This window comes from Paroedura picta, chromosome 9, assembly GCF_049243985.1.
Source record: "Paroedura picta isolate Pp20150507F chromosome 9, Ppicta_v3.0, whole genome shotgun sequence".
Taxonomy (NCBI): Eukaryota; Metazoa; Chordata; class Lepidosauria; order Squamata; family Gekkonidae; genus Paroedura; species Paroedura picta.
In genome coordinates, this window is record NC_135377.1 from 65,611,451 (window position 1) to 65,635,272 (window position 23,822).

At 45.5% G+C, this 23,822-nt stretch overlaps 1 protein-coding gene across 1 annotated transcript in view; it reads left to right on the plus strand.

Annotated features, from left to right (window-relative positions):
* The first annotated feature begins 7,096 nt into the window (after positions 1 to 7,096).
* BMP6 (bone morphogenetic protein 6) overlaps positions 7,097 to 23,822 on the plus strand; it is a 105,755-nt gene continuing 89,029 nt past the window's right edge. The window contains exon 1 of the mRNA XM_077353157.1: positions 7,097 to 8,404. Coding sequence (XP_077209272.1) covers positions 7,840 to 8,404 — 565 coding nt within the window. The 5' untranslated portion in view covers positions 7,097 to 7,839. The remainder of the gene's footprint in view (positions 8,405 to 23,822) is intronic.

Genomic DNA, 23,822 nt, shown 5'->3' on the forward strand with positions numbered 1-23,822 from the left:
TAGTTAAAAGCAGGGTATAAAACCAGCTCTTCTTCTGGAGTTGAGAAAGCTGTCTCCTTTAGAATTGATTCTCTCTGTTCTCTACATAGAACAAATAGGTCAAACCCTCCGCCAAAGAATTAATGGACACAAGACTGACATCAAAAATCACAGGACTGAAAAACCTGTAGGGGAACACTTCAGCCTTCCAGGACATTCAATACGGGACCTCGAAGTAGCTGTTTTATTGAAAAGGAACTTCAAGAACAGACTAGAAAGGGAGATTGCAGAAATGCAAGTTATTACAACACTCAAAACAATGGCATACCCTGGACTCAACAAGGACACATTCCTTAGAATCCTCTCTTCTTTTTATTTGGGACAATGTGACTGTAAGGTGATGTTAGTAATAGGTAATGTAATTTTGAATTTAACTATCTGGTCTCAGGACAAGATAGTTGCCAGCACAGCTTGTAACTTGCAGGGTTGCTTCCATGCTTGGGTGGAGATGGATGGGGCCAGCAACAACTGGGAAAGTTTCTGCTATTAATTACTAACGTGGACAGTTTTATTTCTCCAATATTTTTGTGCAGTACAACTGAACTTAAAAGGACTGATTAGCTGTTTTAGCAAAGAATTATCATATGGCATCATATGGCTTAATCTGGATATTATGACACAGTTTACTAATTTGCCATAATTTGCTTTTGCCTTAAATCTCCACAGTTAAGGTGGTTTTTCATTTAGTCTGAGGAAGAGTGCATGCACTTGAAAGCTCAAGCCTTGACTAAATCTTTGTAGGTCTTAAAGGTGCTATGGGACTCTATTTCCCTTAGAATTGTTGAGGAACTGGTACAAGGCCATTTAGAGTTTTTAATGGGGTATAAATTGCAGGTGTCTTTGGTGTCTTCTGGATCCTGACCCTGATTTTGCGCCTGGCATTCTACATTTGTCGTTTTCTCCAATGCCATCCAATAATCTGTTTGCAGCTTGCATTTTTTACATCTGTTCAGAGAGTTGGGGTTCTTGGCCCCTGCTTTGCCTCCCTCCCCTTAAAAAATAATCTGAGCATGTGCAATAATACCATCCGCACTGCCATCCTTCCCCCCCCCTCCTTTGGGAAAGGTGCCCATGCACTCCCTTTCTCAGCCTTCTCAGAAGCAATGCAAATTCAAAGACAGCTTTGCTTGGACCTTTGTCTTAAGTGCGCCACTTTAGTCAAGCATTCTTTGTCGTTAATTGCCTCCTTCCCACAAACTTTTTAAAAAAACTCAGTTATTACGTTAGGATGAACCTGAATTTTAACACAAAGATAACATTTTTTAACTTGGAGGGAGTCTACAGGATGGAAATTAACAATATTCCTAGTCTCCCTGCATGAAATTGACAAAGAGTGTCCTGTTGAATGTTCATTCTTGCTGGAGGGGGAGGGAGGGCATGTGTGTTGTACTTGTGCTACTTTGGAACTGTTGTAACACAATCATGTTCAAAATTTTGAAAACATAAAGCAAGGAGTGGGAGGGGGGCAGGCAGAGACACAACATTAGTTGAATCTCAAATATCATTTTGAGACGGTAAACGGGAAGAAGCCAATGCAACTTTTGTTCTTCCACTTTTAAGTTACTGTGAATTCCCTCCCAGGGATGGTGGGGGAGTTCATGTTTTCTCAGGGTTCACAAAGCACACACCAAACCAGGGAGCACATTCAGCACTGCAACTAAATCGCAAGATTTTATTGTGAAAGTAATGACATTCAGGGGAGCTTTATGAGTGCTGCCATTAAGTTTTTAGTCTAAATACCTGATTTTATTAGATATCACAGGCAGGAATCTATGAGAAGAGCCTATGTGATATCCAATAAAATTGAGTAGATTATCAATCACTGATGAAGATGCAGAAAAATGGGCAGAATACCTGGGATACCATTTTGATTATTGATCACATTTAAGAAATGGAAAATATGATAATAGAACTCTTGGGACTTTTGTTGATTAAAATTGTGAAATCATAACAAAGAAGAAACAAATGAATAACTACTTTAGAAAATGTATTTAGCCTACAGATCTCCTCTTGGTTTGGGTCCATTACTTGGAGGAATCGGTGGTTCGGCTACTGGCAAAGTTTTTAGTAACTGCAGAACCAGTCCTTGTTTTACCCAGTCTAGTGTGGTCAGGTAGATGATACGGGTCAACTTCATATATGCCATTCTGGGCTTCTTGGATGAATGGTGAGGAAACAACAACTAAATATAGCTATAACTTTTGATAAAACTTCAGATTCTCTGGTGCTAATAGATTTGTTGGGTGATACATTTATTTATATCACTAACAGAAGATTTTCTATTCTTTGTACCACCAATTCACAGCTGACTTGGCATTTTCAAGGCAAGAGATATTCAGAGGCAGCTTTTGGTGGTCTCCCTTCCGCACACTGACCAGAACTGACCCTGCCTAGGTTCTGAGCTCTGTGGCGATTGGTGTAGCCTAAGATATCTAGGTCAGGGCAACTGGAAATATACACCAGTGGAATACTAGAACAGAGACTACCTCAGTTTATGAGATTGTAAAGATACTAATTCAAAAATCAGAGTGCTGATTTTTTTTCTCCATTAATTCTTTATAAAAGCTTGGCTGTATGGTTCACCACCAGATGTCCTCCATGAGTAGGAAAATATGATGTCCATAGATATTCTGTACTCAAGTGTTCATAACATATTTAAAGACCAGACAGTGAAAGGAAAGTTTGAGATGGAGCAGGCACAAATATCAGGTGGTAAAATATTCTTTTAATAGTATTCGTGTTTAATTTCTGTAGCTTGAAATACCTCACAGAACACCTTGCTCTTCTGTTTACTGAGGAAGTATTTTTCTGTAGCATTCACAATGGAAAAAAACATCAACGGTCCTTTTAAATGGGTAATTTAAGAGCTCCTTTCAGGCCTTTTCCATCAAGATATTTTGACAGTGATAATGGCCCCAGACTTTTATACGAAAGGATCATGATATGAATCTAGATCAAGACATTCAGACACAGTTCTTCGAAGTGTAAAAAGGCCTTAATTGAATATCTATAGCAAAGGGAGTATTATGTACCAGTTGGGCTCACAGGGCATTAACTCAGGAATAAAGAGAGAACAGCAAAGAAGAAGTGGTGTTGGTTTTTATAAGCTGCCTTTTCTCAGAGTGGCTTGCAATCACCTTCCCTTCATATCTCCACAACAGACACCATGCGAGGTAGGTAGGTCTGAGTGAGAGAATTGTTACTGACCCAAGGTCACCCAGCAGACCTCGTGTCTCAAAGCGGCTTACAACTGCCTTCCCTTCCTGTCCCCATAATAGACACCCTGCGAGATAGGTAGGGCTGGAAGAGCTCTAAGAGAACAGTGACTGACCAAGGTCACACAGCTGGCTTCATGTGGAGGAGGGGGAGGGAATCAAACCCAGTTCTCCCAATTAGAATCTGCCACTCTTATTATTAGTCTGTCCTTCCCTGGAGATTAAGGGCACATTTCAATATTTTAAAACATATAAATTTAAAACTTTTTAAAAAGCTGCATCCTTTAACAAGAAGGGGGGGGGGGGCAGGGATAGTTGAACCACTACACCAAACTGGCTCTCAGAGTCTCTAATTATACCAGGGTGACTGAGGTATACAGGAAATCATGGCATAAAACATACACACTAAGTTTCCAAGGCTCCTAGAAATGATTATTTCAAAAGCCCCTCTGCTTTTGAAAGTACCCCACAACAGGGGTAGTCAACCTGTGGTCCTCCAGATGTTCATAGACTACAATTCCCATGAGCCCCTGCCAGCACAGGTTGACTACCCCTGCCCCACAAGGTTAGTTACTATGACCATTAGGCATGAGGCTGCTTCCTTCTGGACGGGGACTCAAAGTGAGTTTCCATGCACAGTTTTCTGTCTCTCTTTTCTGCTTATTTTGCAAGGCAGTGGAAGGTAGGCATGCTATATTTTGGAATGAACAAAGATTAACTAGTGTCTGTTTCTTTTTCTTTTTAAAGTCCTAAGTTCATGGGCTCCCTGTTAAAGTTATGCGCAGGTTATTACATGGGTAAGCTATCTGTGAAATATGATACCCTGATTTTAATACTGACCACCTCCCTAAGTAAGGAGGAGGGAAGGAAGTAGATGAAAAGTTAATATATAACTCTTTCACATCTGATTGTCTGACCTCATCAGATGCCTGGCAGTCAGCAAGGGCGTGTGCTCTCAGTGACAAGTTGTCTGATGAATGTAGGTCCTTAAGATTCATACGGATCTATTAAAATGAAACTCTTTAACTGTTTGGGAAGGGGGGGGACCTCTGAGAATGTATAGAAAATCTAACCCACAAACCCAGCGGGGCTACTTCCACTTTGTTCTTAGCAGCCTTTTTATGAATGGGTTTGCTCTAAACACATTGCTTTTGGTTAAATTTTCAATGCCTGCTTCTTTATTTAAAAACAAAACAAAACCACAATGTTTGCATCACTTTTGATAATATAGGTTGATTGTTCTGCTGTTTCTAATTATGCAGCTCCAGGCTTTTCAATGTATTTGTTTATTTTAAGTTTGTATACCGCTTTTCCTGCTTTCTCAAGCAGGCTCTAGGCCATTCACAATCTTCAGATTAAAACATTACATTTCAAACATTATGAATGCACTAAAACAGAGTGATATGCAGGAAGCTGGACAACCGTAGGGGACAGCCAGAGGCGGCCGGTAACAGAATTGTCAGTCAAAGGTCTGGTGGAACAGTTCCATTGTCCAGGCCCTGAGAAACTGAAGAAAGCCTCATAATTGGAAATCTGTTCCACCAAGTTGGAAGAAAAGGCCATGATCAACAAAAGGTGCACCTGCCTTGGACCAGGGACTATTAGTGGGTTCTCATTTTGGGAATGCAGCACCCTCCTGGGGGTATAATGACAGAGGCGGTCTTATTTTTTGCATTTGAACAAATCCTCCATTAAATGTGGCTGGGGTGTGTGTGGCATGGGGGCTCTTGCAAAATGCAGAAGCAGGAATTTCAACAGGTGTGGCTGTTTCTACCAGACTGTGATAAACTAGCTGCCAGAATTCCTTCTCTACAGCTATTAAAGGTACAGTGTAACTGAGGAACCACCTCTCTGAACAGCATTATGCTCGGCTGGCTCCAACAGGCTGCCGGGCCCCGGCCTAAGAAAGGTCTGCCTGACCTCAACCAGGGCCAGGGCCTTCTCAGTCCTGGCCCCCACACGGTGGAATGAGCTCCCAGTGGAGACAGCCCTGTCGGAGCTCATTGAGTTCCACAAGACCTACAAGATGGAGCTCTTCCACCCTGCATTCAGTAGAGGCCAGGCTATAAGGAACACATAGGAACCCACCCTCATAACATTCTAGATCAGGGGTAGTCAAACTGCGGCCCTCCAGATGTCCATGGACTACAATTCCCAGGAGCCCCTGCCAGCGTTCACTGGCAGGGGCTCCTGGGAATTGTAGTCCATGGACATCTGGAGGGCTGCAGTTTGACTACCCCTGTTCTAGATGATGTACCATCCATGGCACAGCATTCCACAGGGGTTTATGGAACTGAGATAGGATTGGGGTATTTTGGTGGGCGTGGTTTATTGGGTTGAACAATGGCTTGGAATGTGGAATATACAGGTTCGAATTCCCAGACTGCCATGGAAGCTCATTGGGTGACCTTGGGCCAGTCCCACTCAGTGTAACTTCCCTCATAGGTGGGTTATTAAGTCTACATAGTACAGGGGATAGCAATGGCGTCTGCCACTTGGGCCTCCCCTGAAAAGTAAAACAGAGCAGGAAATCTTGCTTTATGCCTCCAAGGTTATGTTTAGAGAGGCCAAAGTGGAACCTCACGAGAGAAGTGCTTTGGAAATCCTTTGCTACATATATCCCTTTAGCATTCTGGGAGTCCTTAGCAGCCTGAGTAAGCTAATTCCCATTCAGAACTTCAGCCTGCCAGCATTTTGTTTTCCTGAAGTTTTTGAGAAGCCTCTCTTGCCTCCCTTTGTTCTTCTTGTTCATCTGAGGAACCCTCACTTTTCTGTAAATGGTTGGCTTATGGAGCCCTCGTGGTACAGCACATGTGGTTGCCAACTCCAGCTTAGGGTATTCCTGGAGAATGGGGAGGGGGTGCTTTGGCAACATGGCGTTTGGGGAGGAGAGGGAGCTCAATGGTAGCGTGAAGCCACTACACCTTCCCTTCCCCAAACTGCCTTTTCCTCCAGGAGAAACTAGTCTCTAGTCTGGACTGGAGATCAGTTGTAATTCGAGGAGAAATCCCACTCACACCTGGAGGCTGGCAAATGCTAAGAGCCAATGGATTAACAGTGATGCTTCTAGAGTCTTCCACAGTCAGAAAAATAGGTGATTTCTTTAACAACGCAGGGATTTTGTGAGGCATCCAGGCTCTTGGAAAGGAATTCTGTGAAACTTGGAAGTCAGTACATTCTCAAGAGAGATTTTATCCAAGGAAGTGAACTTGGAGGTCTCCCACCCTGCTTAGCTTCTGAGATCTGATTAGATCAGGATGGTCCTGAACTGGATAGGCTGGATCTTGTCAACTCTCAGAAAGAAAGCAGGGTCTGTCTGGGTTAGTATTTGGATGGGAGACCTCCAAGTAAAACGAGGGTCAGGACAGGGAGGCAGGCAACGGCAAACCACCTCTGAACGTCTCTTGCCCGGCTGCCAGACAATTCTCACAACACACTCAAGCTGTATGATAAATGGATAACTAGGGCAGCTTGCATTATCCAGAACAAAGTTTGAGTCCAGGGCACCTTGAAGAACAACAAAGTTCTATTCAAGATATAAGCTTTTTGTGCGCGCGCACACTTCCTCCCACCTTGAAGAAAACTTCGTTGGTCTTCAAGCTGCCCCTGGAGCCAACTTTGTTGTGCTGCTTCAGACCAAAAGGGAGACCCTCCTGAAAACTGGCTAATCCAAATCGGGGCATCCCTGTCTTCCTTCTCGGCCATCTGTTCATTTTGACCCGACTGTACTTCGTTAAAGGAAACCCTCCGCCTTCCTTGGACAGCTCGTCAACAAGCAGCATCCAACCGGAGCTGTTGGGCAAACTAGCGGCGAATCCCACGAATGCCGCGCCTTGCCCTGCCTGCCCTCCGCTCCTTTCGGACGCGCGAGGGGAAGCCTCGGGTTGCGCGCGCCTGCCCGCTCCCCCCCCTCCCTTCCTTGGCCGCCCCTCGCGCCCTCCCGGGTCCGGCTCGGAAGCCTCCCGGCCGCCGGCAAGCGGGGCAAGCGGAGGCCGCGCTCTTGGAGTCCGCGGGAGGCAACGCCCCCTCGTGGGGGGAGAGACGGCCAGACGTGACGGCCCGGGACCGGCGCTTTAACAGTTGCCTCCGCGGCCCCGTCGGCGGAGAGGCAGGCAGGCAGGCAGGCGGCTGGGCTGCGCGGTCCCTGCCCCGAAGGGCACCTGAGGACGAGCCTCGCCTGGGGCCAAGGAGCCGCAAGACAAGCTCGCCATCCCTTTGCGCTGCCTCGCCTGCAGTCCGCCGCCGCCGCTTCCACTCTCGCGAAGGGGAGGAGAAGAACTCAAGCGGGGAAGCGGCTCCTCTTCTCCGGCTGGTTTTTTTGGGGTTTTTTTCCTTTTTGCATTGCCGGTTGTCGGACCAGGCAGTTGTCGGGGGGAGGAGGGGGGGCGTTGTTTTGGGGGCGGGCGGGCAAGGGAGCCGCACCTGAGCCGCGCGGGGCTCGCCTGGCAGCCTTCGGAGCGCAGCATGGGGCGAAGGACTCGGCGGGAGGCGGCCGGGCGTCGCCGCCTCCCCCTCCCATGAAGTGAGCCCCCGGCAGGCAGAGCCCCCCACCCCCCCTCCCTTGCGAGGCAGCCGAGGGGCCGCGATGCCTTGGCGGCTGCGCTGGCTCTGGTGGTGGGCGCTGGTGTGCAGCGGCGGCGGCGGAGGGGGTCCGTGCTGCGGGTCGCCCCCCGCGCTGCCCGTGCTGCCGGCCGCGGGGGCGCTGGTGCCGGGCTTGGGCGAGACGCAGCCTGCGGCGGCCGCCGCCTCCCCCGCGGGCGGCTTCCTCTACCGGCGCCTCAAGTCGCACGAGAAGCGGGAGATGCAGAAGGAGATCCTCTCGGTGCTGGGCCTGCCCCACCGGCCCCGGCCGCTGCACGCCCTCCAGCCGCCCCTGCCCCGCCGCCCGGAGCCCGCCCCCCCGGGCCGCCTCAACTCGGCGCCGCTCTTCATGCTGGACCTCTACCGCGCCCTGGCCAGCGAGGAGCGCGAGGCGGAGGAGGCGGCGGAGGCGGCGGAGGGCGCCACCCCCGGCCAGTCCCCGCCACCGCCTCTGCCGCGCACGACGGCGCTCCTGGGCCCCCCCGCGCAGCCCCCGGGCGCCTTGGCCAGCGCGCACGACAGCGCCTTCCTCAGCGACGCCGACATGGTCATGAGCTTCGTCAACCTGGGTGAGTGCCGCGCGCAGGGCCGGGGGGCGGGGCCTCGGGACACACCTGGCCGCAGGGCTGTCTGCCCGGCACGCGCCGCGCCGCTAAGGGGGAGGCGGAGACGGACGCCGCCGCCGCCGCCTTCGCGCGGCCAGGTTGCGGAGCCGAGGGAGGGGAATGGTCCTCGGCAGGGTCTCAGGGCAGGGAGCCCGCCCGCCCGCCAGGGGAACTGAGCCTCAGCCTTGGGAGATCGACTGCAACGGTGGGAGCGCTCCAGGCGCCGCCTGGGGGTTGGCAGCCCTAGTTTGTGGGCACAGGACGCTGTCTTGCACTGAGTCAGGGAGTGGTTCCCTTTGCATCCTGTGCAGAATATGACTGCCGTAGTGGCTAGGAGTGCAGACTTCTAATTCGGCGAGCCGGTTCCGTTCTGCACTCCCCCACATGCAGCCAGCTGGGTGACCTTGGGCTCGCCATAGCACTACTAAAGCTGTTCTGACCGAACAGTGATATCAGGGCTCTCTCAGCCTCACAGGGTGTCTGTTGTGGGGAGAGGAAAGGGAAGGCGACTGTAAGCTGCTTTGAGACTCCTTTGGGTAGAGAAAAGCAGCATATAAGAACCAACTTTTCATCTTCTTAAAATGCACAGGATCCTGCCTGACTTCAGACTGCTTTTGAGCAAGGCTGCCAGTGTTAATGAGCCCCCCCCCCCCCCGCTTGCCCGTGCAGCCTAGAGGGACCAGTGGTCTCAGGCACTTTATTACCTGTGCTTTTTAAGGTGGACATGCTAGGGCAGGGATAGTCAACCTATGGTCCTCCAGATGTCCGTTTGTTGTCAGGGGCTCATGGGAATTGTAGTCTATGAACATCTGGAGGACCACAGGTTGACTACCCCTGTGCTAGGGGTTGTGCTCTGGACCTTCAGCACACAGAGCAGATGCTCTGTCACTGTGGCACAGCCCACTTCTTCTGTCTGTTGACCCTTGTTACCCTGCAGGCTTCTCAGATCCCCTCTGCCAATGAATTCCACTTTAGAACAAGGACCAAAACTCTAATTTTCAAAATTAAAGTTGAGCAGAATGAACCGGATTTGCATGCATTTTTGATGAGGCTGGCAGGTGCTGAGCCTAGGGCAAAGAAAGTAAACTCTGTGCAAGCCCTGAGATGCCCGTCTCATTGATTGATGGGGAGCTAGCTAAGCAGCCACTTGCTAATCAATAAAGTATCTCACGGTCAGAGGAGTCTATTGCTAGTTTGGCCAATACTGGATTATATTAGGAATTCCTGTTGTCAAATTCAAGTTCTCCTTGCATAATTGTGTCTAAGTAGGCCATAAGAAATATAAGAAATGAAGGGCCCCCGCTCCCCCCTCCCCCCATCTCCCCCCTTCCTCCCAGAACTCCACCAGAGCGCTCTGGACCTGTTGTGGTATTGCACCGTTCCATCGTTATATTATTTTATTATATTGTTATACTGTTACATTATTCTGTTATATGGTTACAACCACTGTTATTAATTACTGTATGTTTTAACGAAGACTGTTTCATGTATCGTTGATTAGTTTTAATGTAAACCGCCCTGAGCCTTCGGGGAGGGCGGTATATAAATCGAAATAAATAAATAAATAAATAACGAGAATGGGCTACAGTTCTGTGGTAGAGCATGTGTTGTGTATGCAGGTTTGACTCATGGAATCTCAGAATTTATTTATTTAGAGGGTTTCTATGCTGCCTCTTCACAGTCCTGCTCAAGGCAGCTTACAGTATTAAAATGCAGATCATCTTTTAAAGGCCATTAAAACAAGGAAGGGAGCTTGTAGTCTTGAAAGCTTGGACGCTCCTCACATTTTGTTGAAGGTGCTCCTGGACTCGAATGTAGCCATCTTGCTCCTTGGTGGTTTCAAGTCACTGGTCTGCCCTTGCTGTGGGTTGCTGTCTCTGAGGTATTGTAAAGGTAAAGGTATCCCCTGTGCAAGCACCGAGTCATGTCTGACCCTTGGGATGATGCCCTCTAGCGTTTTCATGGCAGACTCAATACGGGGTGGTTTGCCAGTGCCTTCTCCAGTCATTCCTGTTTACCCCCCAGCAAGCTGGGTACTCATTTTACCGACCTCAGAAGGATGGAAGGCTGAGTCAACCTTGAGTCGGCTGCTGGGATTGAACTCCCAGCCTCATGGGCAAAGCTTTCAGACAGCTGCCTTACCACTTTGTGCCACAAGAGGCTCTTCCAAGGTATTGATCTTGGTTCTTATTTTCCTTGTTACCAAGATTTGCTAGGGGTATTTGACTATCTATTATTAGGTCTATTTTCCACCTGGGAGCTGTCAAGAGCACTCTTGTCTTATGTGTGCATCTTGAATATGTAAACATTTTTTTTAAAAAAACATACTAAGCAAATAAAAGGGGGTTACACAGGACAACCCTTGGTGGTACTTGGCCATGACTGGTTGCTTCCACCATCAGGAAAAGTCATACATGCCATGCATACCTCCTATCAGGAATTGGAAGCTGCCTTTATATTGCAGTCTCAGGATCTTTCCTACCCTGACTATCTGAGATTTTTTTAATTGGTGATTTCAGCTTATAAAACCTGGGACCCTTTATGTGCCCAAATGTATGCTGAACTGCAGAATGAAAAACACAAGCTGGTAAGGCAAAAAAATCAAAGCAAAATAGTCGCTATTTCATTGTAGGAATTCAGAACGAGCCCAGTTATGCACTGCTAGTTTTCAAGCAAAATATCTTCATCAGAGGCTACAATACTGGAAAAAGTACCAAATCAATGTTCCATTCTGCAGTCTACCAAACACTTGTCAATTCCCATGAGCAGCTCCTACCTTAAATTAAAGAATCTTCATATAACTCTGTGATATTCTTCCCCTGATAGTTTTATCTAGGAGTGCAATACATTTCATGCATATCAAATTAAGATTATACAATCATTTTATAAATTAAATTATGAATACTACCTTTGTCTTTCTTTTTGTGGCACTGCTGATCTGTGGCTGCTTTCCTTAAAAATCTATTTATCCCAGGCTGGTCCCTGCCAGCATCATTCTGAGCATTTGTCATTATATTTGATTTTTATCCAAAGTTTGTGGCCACGGACTTGGTTTGCACTTTAGAGGTGTGAAGAAAAACGAGTGAAAACTAGCACAACATGGGACATTGTGTGCATTGCTACCAGGCTATATATAAGATATTAGAGTCATAGAACTGTCAAGAAAGGGGAGTGGTCAGATTTTGTTAAACTGAATGTAATTCCTTCACGCTGCATTGCTTCCTCCATCACAGAACACAGGATTCAATCCGGTGCTGAGGGGTCTAAGCAATTAGCATTCTGTCATCTGTGATTCCTCTTCGCACCTCTCTGTTATATGTTATTGGGGTAGGGTGGGGGGTTAGGAGGTTGGATACCGCCATGTCTTCTTGGACCCTGAGTAGGTTTTGTCAAGAGGTTGTCAAGAAACCCGAGGGTTTCATAAAGCCCTGGTTGAGAAAGCCTGAGTAAAAGAATATTCTTTTTCTTCTGTCCAAAGAATAGTGACCAATGACAGGGATGCAGCACAGCGGTGGATAACAAGCTCAGGCAAAGGAAAGACAGCTCTTAAAAGAGAACCGTGTTTGAAGAGTACTGCAGGGATGTTATCATGTGCTGTTTGACAGAGGAGGAAATAAGAACACGGACACTGGCGTGCACTGTCAAATTGCACATTTTTTAATGAGAACTTGAGGAAACTTTGGTATGAGAGGTCATTGTAGTGTTTTCTTTAAGAGGTCTTGATAAATGATGTTGATCATTAAGCTAAGCCGTACAACCATACAGGAAATGGTTTATTTAATGATTCTTCTGTTGAAATACTCCACTGAACATTCCTCATCCTTCCAGATCTGGCCAATGGTGTGTTTACTGCATGTTAAGAAAACACTATCAGTTGTAAGCAGAGGTCTGAGAGAGAGAATTAAGCTTGGCAAGATGTTAGAGAAGGCCAGTATTTAATAAGGATGTGCAGAGGGGGAAAAAAATTGTGATAATTTCTGACCCACATTTTGAGTAGGCTACTGTCTTTGTTGTAGTGGTTTTTCGGAATTGCTGGTATTGATTTGAGATTTTGTTTTGGCAGTGTTCTTTTTCTAGGTCATGAAATTTTGGAAACATTATTTTTGTCCTCCTCCTCCCCCACAAGCAGCTGCAGTAGGGAGAGAAAGAGATGAAGCCAGCCCCAAATTTATGGTTCCACAGCCCATGAAAATTTAAAAGGAAAAGAACCAAACTGGCCCTGGACTTGCCATTTCAGCCTTCTGGAGGCTTCTCCCTGCTGCCTGCATTGGAGGCAACAGAACCTGCCCCATAGATGGAAAATGCTGAATTTATGGACTCCAAATAGTCTTGGCAATCACAGTGGCCATTTCCTTGGACTTTTTCTTTTTTAAATAGCTAATTAAATATCACTATATTCATATAACAGTATAGCAGTACAACCATCTAGTAATATGTGTATCAGGTTCTCAGAACTGCCAGGTATAATTTTTTTTAAGTAGCATTCTAGCCCTTTTCACTGCAGTGATATAAAGGAGAATGCATATATCTGCAACAAAATGAAAGCTGGGAATTCAGAGCACCTAGATTGCTAGACTGATTTAAAGACTAGTCATCTCACAGTGGTGATGGAGATCATGGTGACTGTGGCAGCCAAGCCTTGTAAGAGTGCAGAAACCCACCAGCCTCTCCTCCAGCTGCCATTTTCCAGGGGAAGGGCCAGTCTCTTCTGCATCTGATGCTGGCTGTGGGAAGAAGCCTCCAGAAAGGATGATGCTGACATGGTAAATCCAGGGCCAGTTTGGTCCTTTCCCTTTCAAAATTCAATGGGCTGTGGATGGAGGCTAGACCTACCTGACCATCAGCTGTTAGCTGGAGTCTCTAAAGCAGCCATTCTCAGACCGTGTCCGCACTGGGAACTTTTCTGCCTCGCTCCCATGCGGAAGCACAAATCTGGGGCAGATGAGGTGCACCAGGCCAAACGCTCCCCCATGCGGGAAGAGGTGGGGCAACCTGCCCTGGCTCAAAACACCCAACAGCTTAGGTGGAAGGGAATTGTGGCACTCAGATAATGTGGGTTTCTCCATAGGAGGGACGGGCTGTTGAAGTAAAAATTTCTTTCCTGTCTCCGCACTGCTACCTTCTGGATTCGAATGTCTGAGATGAAAGTGGGGAAAAAGTAGCCAGGACCTTACATGTTTTGTGGCTTCTTTTCTTCCTGAGGAGGCACCAAAGACAAGGGCACAAAGGTGGTGACCACCTATTGAAGTGGAGGTAATTCTGGCACGCTCCCAAAGTTATTCTTACCCCCTTCCTTAACTACTTCGGTAGCACAGCCTAGCTGTGCATGCAGCATAAGATGTTTTCACATTAACAATCTCCTTACCTTGTAAGGAACAACCAGAGGAAGTGGCCACAGCAAAAGGTCTAGCCAGTGGCAGTAATGTGTACCAAAGTTCAATCTTGTGGCAGAGCTCAAAGACTTGGGATCTCTATGTCCAAAAAGCAGTATCTAAGTGTTTTGATAAATAAAAAACACATCCCCAGCTTTGTGAACTGAAAGACAGTTGAGTCTTTTCCTTTCAGGCCACTGATATAACACAGGTGATTAACACAGGTAGGTGGTAACATTTTTGTGGAGTTATTTGTAAGACTTGGTTAAGCCTTCTAAAAAAAAAAAAAAGGATACAGAAATGAGGGAAAAATCTTGCCGTGAGTCAAAACATCCATGTCAGCGGAACGAATTCAGACAGTTACATAACAAGAAACAAATATATCCATGAAATGATGACTGATGTGAATAAAGTGCAAAATGCAAGAACCAGGAAAGGTGTATCGAGACTAGAATCCAACTTGCTAGTCATTTGTGTGTGATTGCCAAACTCCCTGGAAGAGGTGGGGGTCCCCTGCTGTCAGGCCCCACCCTCAGTCAGCTGGCTAGCAGGGGGAACCTTCCCTGAAAAAGAGGGAGACCTATCCAACATGCAGTGATGTGTCCATGTCACTGCCAATGTGACCTAGAAGTGATGTCATCACATCAGGGGCAACACTCTAGTATTTGGGCAAAACCTCTATGATAGAATCCAAATTTACCATAGAGTTTTTTGTCCATATACCAGAGTGTCGCCCTGACACCCTGGATATGATGATGTCACTTCCTGGTCATGTCGGGAGTGATGTGGACACATTGCTGTATGTCATATGGGCCTTCTTGCTGCTCCCAGTTAGTCCCACACCCATCCCCTCCTGCTTCCCGGGAGGACCAAGAATGCATGGCTGTCTAATCCCTTGTATTGTGCAAATCTGGAACAGCCTGCACTCCTTGGATGTGGGTGCTTAAAAGTTTAAGCAAGTCCTCATACAACCTAATTCTTTTGCCACTCAGGATATTTGGAATGATTTAGAAGTAACCTAAATTGGCAATAACACATGGTTATATGTCATAGTGTACATGTATATACAAAATTATATTTATAATATTTTTATATACACTGAGGGAGGCCTTGGAGGCTGAAGTGCGTTTGGTTAGGTTTTAATGTGATTCAAGGTTATCAACCTAGATATTTTGAATTATTGGTCCTGCTTTATTGGTCCTGCTTTATTGGTTCAAGGCTTTTAATCTAGAAATAGTGAAATGTTTCAGGCTTCATAGATTCAGGACTCTTGAGTTCAAATAGTTGCCACTTCAAGGATGGATTGTGCCAATGTTTTTAAAGCATAGTTTTAATGCACTTTGTAAAGTATTTTTAAAAATTTATTTCTTGATCCCCCCCCCCCCGCCCAATCCAACCTTTGGGTACTCAGCTTCATTGCTTCTTTAGATGTGTAAGCATTCTAGAATTATCTGGGGCCATTTCTCCTATTAAGTAGCAGTAAACTCAACTCTACATAAAGTGTGCAGTTGACAGAGGGCTACAGGTACAATATTGAATACAGAACTGGAAATATGTACAGCACTGAGATAACCTGTGCAGTGTAGAGGTTAGAATGTCAAAGTGGGAGTGGAGAGGGACACCTAAACTAAATCTCTGCTCAAATATTTATTTAGTTAATTTATGAAGGTGGGGCTCAGTGGGGACCCAAAACAGCTTACATTGTTTTTCCTCGTCTCCATTTTATCATGGCGAAAACTGTGGTGGCCTAGGGCCAATCATTAACTTTGTAGCCTAACCTATTCTACAGAATTGTTGTGTGCAGAAAATGAGCTTCTTGGGGGAAAGACCAGAAAAATTAATAATGCTGGAGAGTTTGAAATATCACAGCTGGAGAGCCCTGAGAATTCATCTGTATAGTGTTAACATTAACACACCACTGGTTTTCCATTGATAGAATGTGGCCTAATGTATTTCCTCCAGCGTTTTCCAGACTAAAATAAGGACCTTCTTTTGCATTTGTAACATATGCTCCCAAGGATTTGTCAGATCTGGGTTTCCTCATTCCCACTGGTGCACATTGGCTGAAATGTCTTCTTGGAATACTAAGAATACATTCTCAAATCACCTGCCCTGCACTGGCTTCTGTAGTCAAATATATTTGTCAACTGAGTAAATGATTTACTTCAACTCTCGTTTACATGCATTACACTTACAAATACAAAATGTCTATGCATTACTTTTGTTCCATGACCTGGTGTTCAGACAGTAAATACCACAGGATATGCCCGCTTATAAGACACTAAACAAGAGCCAGCTTGGTGTAGTGGTTAGGAGTGCGGAATTCTAATCTGGCGAGCTGGGTTTGATTCCCCGCTCCCCCACATGCAACCAGCTGGGTGACCTTGGGCTCGCCACAGCACTGATAAAGCTGTTCTCACTGGGCAGCAATATCAGGGCTCTCTCAGCCTTACTCACCTCACAGGGTGTCTGTTGTGGGGAGAGGAAAGGGAAGGCGATTGTAAGCCACTTTGAGACTCCTGGTAGAGAAAAGCGGTATATAAGAACCAACTCTTCTTCTGCTTCTTTTAAAGATGTGTCTGTTTTCCACCCACCCACTCAGAGATCTACAAAATACAACTCTGGCAATCCGCGCATCCTTAAAATCTCTCCAAAACACAAAATATGGGGAATGATTTACTAGGAATAGGTAACAAAACTGTTCATTGAGACAGTTGACATGTGTGCTAAAGTGGGCCACACCACAGTAACTTCCCCTCCCAAGATATTTTAGCAGTACAGAGTAGGGGAAAAAAAAGTACAAAGAAAAAGTACAGAGAAAAAGACAAATGCGTATAGTAACCAAAAGCTTGTGCTGGGTGGGGATGTGAGATTAAGTGTTGCATATTGAAATTAAGGACAAGACCTAGGCAGGAGCTGCTTGCAAATGGGTGCATCACACTGAAAAGAAAGAGGATTAAAAGCTACATCCCTTCCGTATTTTATGAATGGCACGATTCTTCAATAAGCTCCTTATTAGAGGCACAAGCACTGCAGTTTGCGGCAGGGGCGTATCACTGAAAGGCCAATCCCTAAAAGCTGATGTTTTTAGCAAGCACAGGTGCACATGCAAAAATACTTATCTTGTCAGTTTCTGTATTACAGTTGCCTAGAGCAGGGGTAGTCAAACTGCGGCCCTCCGGATGTCCATGGATTACAATTCCCATGAGCCCCTGCCAGCAAACGCTGGCAGGGGCTCATGGGAATTGTAGTCCATGGACATCCGGAGGGCCGCAGTTTGACTACCCCTGGCCTAGAGGGTACTCCTTGTAAAGAGGTTAGACTCTCTGTTTACTCAAGGGCTAAAGAGTGACATAATGTCTATTGAAGCGAAGCCACCTTTCCTATTAGGCAACAAGGTGTAATTGAAAGCAGAGCAAACTTCTTAGGCACCGGCTGAAATGTTTATATTTAACATAGATGTACAGTGGAGGAGTGAATATAGCATTGCTGAAGGCAAACCTACGCACTGCAGTTCACACATGATAACGGCCCCACGGTCTCTTACCTGTCCATACTGACAGCATGGGGAAACATGGAGATGTGCAATTGTCTCTGGAAGATTCTCTGCTTTTTTCTGGGGCAGTTCCTGTATTTCTGATTGGCCATGAGTGGGAGCAGTAGCTGTTTTGGCGGTGAGCCCTGGAACAAATGGTATAAATAACATTTATCGCCAACTCCGGTTTCAGCCACTAGTGGTTGTTCCTCCTATTCTCCTTGTTCCACAACCTCATTGGAACACAAGCTTTCTCTCCCGTTGCAGATTCTAAATTCTGGAGTTCTGTGGCCGCTTGGGGGAAAGAATGTATTCTGAAGGAGATTCCATGGTATAAGGACTTTGGTATAAGAACTTTGAATGCAATGATGTCTGCATTGTCTTTCTAACCCTGGAAGAACCAGAGGCCTTTTCAGAATAGCAAGGACAATGAGACATTTGGGTGACCCAATGTTTGCATCAGGGATATGCGATCTGAAGGTGATCTTTACTGAGTTAACAGTGACCAAGCAAGTGGCTGGCCAGCTTGGCATAGTGGTTAGGAATGCCGACTTCTAATCTGGTGAGCCGGGTTTAATCCCCTGCTCCTCCTCCACATGCAGCCAGAGAAAAGCGGCATATGAGAACCAACTCTTCTTCTTCTTCTGGTTAATTGGAAACATGCCATGGAAAGTATACTCGTTTCTCCATTATTTTACCGTGGTAGTTCTTTTGTGGGTGGTAAGATGCTCATGGATAGTCTTGTAAGCCTTCATGTGATTCCTTGGAGTTACAAGTGATCTCCAGGCTGAAGATATAGGGATGCGAGCCTCCAGGTGGGCCCTGGACACCCCCTGGAAGCACAGTTCATCTCCAGACTACATACATCAATTCCCTTGGGCTTTGGGGGAAGGACTATATGGCACTATACTCCACTAAGGCCTCAGGGATCCTTCAAAGCGTGCAGGCCCTCCACACACATCCGGCCATTTCTGTGACATAGGATGAGTGTTGGAATGTTGGGAACCTACTTTTCTATGTATATGTAGTTAGTCTTTGGTCCTGGCTCTGTAAATGTACAGTGCTGAAAAATACCAAGTGCAAAGCATTGAGAAATGGAATGGCCACTGATGCAAATGAGGGCTTCTGCCAGCCAAGGAACTAACCAATCAAAGGAACCTGTTAAGGTCCGACCAGATCGCTCTACTTAGAGCCAATCGGATTGTTCTGCTTGGGGCCAATCAGATCACTCTGCTTAGGGCCAATCAGAGGCAGTGGTGGGCTGCCTGAAAGGTATAAAAGTGCATTTTTTTGCCTGTTTCTCTCTGTTCAGTAGTTTTAGTCTGTTGCTGGAGTTGCTAAATAAAAAGAGCTGTTCTGAAGAACTGCAGTCTGTGTTCACTGAACCCGCAGACTTAATAGAATGTCTAGCTTAATTGTATCTTCAGCTGAAGGAAGACAATTTGTTCTGTTTCTAAACTAGGTCTGTACTGTTTATTCCGTATCTCTTGTTTTTCTGATAAGAGGAAACAAACCCCAGAACCATCCCAAGGCAACCACAAGGGCCTCTCTTTCTCCTTCTCTTCTCCATGACTATTCCACACCTGGAGAAGCCAGACAGATATTTGTTGGTTTAATTATTTGCTTAATTATTGGGTTGGGAGAAACCCTTTCATGTTACTTCAAAGACAAGCAATGGCTATAGAGAAGATGATTTGTGTATAGAAATAGCAGTATAAGAAGAAACTAAACACATCTGTCATGCCAATGTTTACTTTATGCTGATGAAGTTGTGGTGATGAAGTTCTCTTGCCAGAAAATTTTAAGAGTGAGAGAGGATTTCAGAGTTTCAAGTGTGTAATTTCTCCCCTCAACACAATAGAAGATCTTCTCTGATTTGTCCTGCTTTTATTGACACTATATTAACTATAGTAATAGTTTAAAGAAGATATTCCATGCAGCAGCATGTGGGTTGTTTAAAAACTGGAACATTGGAAACAAGTCTTTTGTAAACTATTGAAAAATGCATGCCAAAGTTGACAGACTGTAGGGAAGGTACATAAGCTGGACGTGTGAAGTATCTCAGGAGAAGGGATGGATGGACTGAATTTCTCCTCACCCCTTCTCACTAGGGATGCCGGCCTCCAGGTGCTACCTGGGATTTCTCGGAATTACATCTCCAAATTACAAAGAACTGTTCCGTGGGGTGGCTGCTGGAATGAATCCATGGGAACATTTTGGCCTGCAGCCAGTGCAAAGGGGTGGGGGAAAGTGCCCTGCCTTCAAAATGGCTTGTTTTATTTATGTATAAAATAAAATAATACATTTTCTTTCTATTTTTCTGCTTACAATTCCTAACAATAAACCTCCAGAAAACACCATCGAATAAATATTAAAATATCAGGACGGATCCAGCCGTCCTCCGACGAGAATTCTCTCAGCCTAAGCTTTCGTGCAACTTGAATAAGCCGTGCACTAGATTGCCAGAGTTCAATTATCTTTTCTGATAATTGTTGAAAGGGCATCAGAGTCCAAAACTAGGGTTTGATATTGCAGGTGCATTGAGGAATGGGGTATATTAGTTTGCAGGGGTTGATAAGCTATCTTCCACATGCTTATCTTTGCGAGCAACTCAGTTCAAAATGGTCTGCACAGCCCTTCTCTCTGTGTGTTGGCTGTACTTAAATTGGCACTTCTGGGAGGGGAGAGCAGAGGGGGATATGTCTGGATGCACCGTAAGTAACCTTGCTTCAAACTGTCAGCGTAGTTGCATTTTACAGAACTTCTGAAGATTTATTTTTAAAGTTTACTATTTCTTCTCTCCTCCTCCTCCTCCAGTTTTCCATGTTTTGCTGTGCAATATTTCTTGAGGCTTATTACAAGTTTGAAATGCTTGTCGTGCACAGATGTTTTGTGAGGGCTGTTATTTTCTATGTCGGAGGTTATGAGTCAGATTACTGTTGAGCAAAATGTTTATGTGAAATCATTCCTGACTCATATATTTGCATCATATACAACCTGTCTGACAATCAAAACATTTGCCACTCTGCTAATGATTATACTAACTTTTCCAGCAGTCTGCTCCAGCACAACATAATTACACAGAAAAGAGCAATAAATTACTTTGACGGAGTTCTGCATGTGCTTTATTGTGATGTCTTGGCATTCTTACCATTACTAGAAGGAACGCGCAACCCACTGTGTGCATAACAAAGTCTGAGTCTCGTAGTAACTTTAAGTCACGGTTCTTTTAGGGTTGTTCTCACAGAGCAGTTCTCTTAGAGGTACTTCAGCCTCTCCTAACTCAAAGGGTGTCCCTTGTGGAGAGAGGAGGAGAAAGGTGTTTGTAAGGCACTTTGAGACATCCTTAGATAGTGTAAAGCAGGGTCTAAAAAGCCCAGCTCTTCTTATTTTGCATGCAACGGCTCAGACATGCACACGTAATTTTCATGGTTGCCAGGGTTAGTGGGGGCGGAGAGGGGGTGATTGGTCTATATGTCTCATTCAGCATGCAGATTGAATGATGGATGAGGATGACTGCACCTGTGGAAGTTTTGTCTTCCGTTCCGAGCCAACAGACACATCTCTCAACAGCACACACCTGTTTTTTACACCTGCTGAAAAATGTATTTATTTGTTACACTTTTGTGCTGCCCTCTCTTGCGGCTCAGGGCAGTTTACAATGAAATTTGTGGCTTACGTTCACTGTGATGCTGGCATAGGACAGAGAACACAATAACCGTTTGGCAGTTGTGACATTTGAATTACATTTGCACCCAACAGCATAACGTTTTAAAATACCATAACACTTTTAACAGTCATAAACCGTGTAACTGAGCTGCTATCCACTCCGTCTTTGTTTGTTTAGTGGGTGTAAATTTCTGGATGCTGGATTGAGTGCTACGGGTCATTGGGAGGGGGCTTCTGGGTTGGTGTTGCTCCGATTGGCCTCAACCAAAGACTTGGCCCCTGGAGCTCCTTCCACCATGTGGGGGCCAGGATAGAGAAAGCCCTGCCCTGGTTGAGGCCAGATGAGCTTCCTTGGAACCAGGGCTTGCCAGCTGGCTAGAGTTTGTGGAGTGGAGTGCTCTCTGAGGGGCACAAGCAGAGAGGCAGTTCCTCAAGTACACAGGGCCCAAATAGCATATGACCTTGAAAGTGATTCCCAAGACCTTAAGCCTGATCCAGAATTCAACTAGTAGCCAGTGCAGCTATTGGGGAGTAGGTTGGATTTGGGCCCTCCAAGGTGTGCAAATATGTGCTTATATAAGAGCAAATCAAAAAGTATTGCTGCAAAATCATAGAAACCTTTATTAAACATATCAAAATGTGAAGCTATTGTTTCTCAATAGATCCTCCATCTAGGTCTATACACTTCTAAAGGTGTTGTTTCCAACCCTCTAAACCTACCCCAAAGAATTCTATGATCTGCTATTTACACCACATCAAAACAGCAGTTTTAGCATCCTAAGAGACTCAGAAAATTTTCCGTTTAAACGCTCCTTGAGTTTTGAGATTAAAAAGAAGTCTTAAGGGGCAAGTTCAAGGCTGCAGGGTGGATGAAATTCTTGTAGTACAACCCCTGCTACCCTCCAAGAATGAGCAGGTGAGTAATTCCTGCATGTAGTTGTGAGTTCTTGCATTGTGCAGGGGGCTGGGCTAGATGACCCTGGAGAGCCCTTCCAACTCAGTGATTCTAGGTGTATTGTCATGATGGGGAAAAAATCCTCAGCACAACCTTCCTGGCCTTTTTCTCACCAGTTCAGTTTTCAGGGTTTTTTTTTTTTTTTTAGGGCACCCTAAGACTAAGACAAATATATTACTGAGAGAACATGTGTGCAGGCACCCACTGATCCTGAGGCACATTTAAACACTTTTTTGTCTCTTTGGAATAAGCCCGTACATGTATGAACTGGAACCCTAGTAGCAATACTTTTTGATCGTATATCCTCAACAATTGCATCCCAAATAGATAAAATGTCTGGCATTTCAGAACTCAGCCGACATATTGCAAAGCGGTTGAATGAAATTACCAGAGTGCAAGAAAAGAAAAGCCAATACACGAATGGAACCCATTTGGGATTTAATGTTTGAGAACGTGTGAGCGTAATGTGAGAAAATTAGTACAATTTAGGACTGTACTAGACAAGATTCAAGCGTACTAGACAAGGACATACAAAATTTATTGGCGACGAACCTTCTAGTTTAGAACCAGTTCATAAATGCCTAGATTTAATTTCCAGGTTATCACAGCCTTAGGCTAACTTTGGGCAATTATTACACTAAAAGAAAATCTATTTAGGCTACGTTAAGTTGACTTTTTTTTTTACACTGTTTGATTACCCATTTCTACTCCAAAAGCCCTACCACCCAGCAGCCGGCTCAAGGTTGAGTTCGATCCCAGCAGCCGGCTCAAGGTTGACTCAGCCTTCCATCCTTCCAAGGTTGGTAAAATGAGTACCCAGCTTGCTGGGGGGTAAACGGTAATGACTGGGGAAGGCACTGGCAAACCACCCCGTATTGAGTCTGCCATGAAAACGCTAGAGGGCATCACCCCAAGGGTCAGACATGACCTGGTGCTTGCACAGGGGATACCTTTACCTTTACTCCAAAAGCATGTGGAGACTCTAAATGGCAAGCCCTTTTAAGAGTTGTCCTGCCATAGGGTGAAAGGTTGGTTTATGATCTTTCAGCAGTGGCTTTTCTAAGCTGTGGATTACAATACTAGTGGAGGATCCTGGCAGGCTGTGGAGCTATAAAATACCACTGGATTCCATCACTGATACTAGATCAGCAGGATGAGCTACAGTTGGCATTCTTTATTCATAACGTGAAAGATTCCAGGATGGACAATACTGTAAATGAGCCAGGTTGTACTTCTTTAATGTGGTTTTATATACTTCATTATTAATGAGTCCCTCCACAACGTGTGTGTACTGAAGCAGTTTAAAAAAAAAACAAAACTTCTCTGCATGGTGTCTGACTAGCATTAATGATGAATGCCTAATTGGACTACAAGGACCAATATATTGTGAAGTGTAGTGGAAAATATCCCCCCTCCCCAAATCTGCTGGATGAAGTCCATTTATCCTGAGTCAGTTCCTATCCCTGTAAACAAACACAGCTGCTAAGTGGAGAACTGGGTGAATAAGAGTGGTAAAAAATGATGATGCATTTCTTGCAAGCAGGCTCCAGTGAGCAGAAGAAAGCACGTTAGCACATGCGGCTGCATCAGGACCGGAAAACGAGTCTTCATCGCAGTGATTGGTCATTGCCACTTATATAGTTGCGCATATTTATGGCCCTATAGGGTAACATTAACATGAGTAACTTGTTCTTGTTGCTGGACAGCTCACACTCCAAGGCAGCCAGAATTTTAAGTACCAATGGGTTGATAATACCAAACATTTGAAAAATGATCTAAAGTTAAGCGTTGTACTTCTAATAAGCATTTTGTATTTAATCCCTGCCCCTTTTCTTGGGGGGGGGGGGAGGG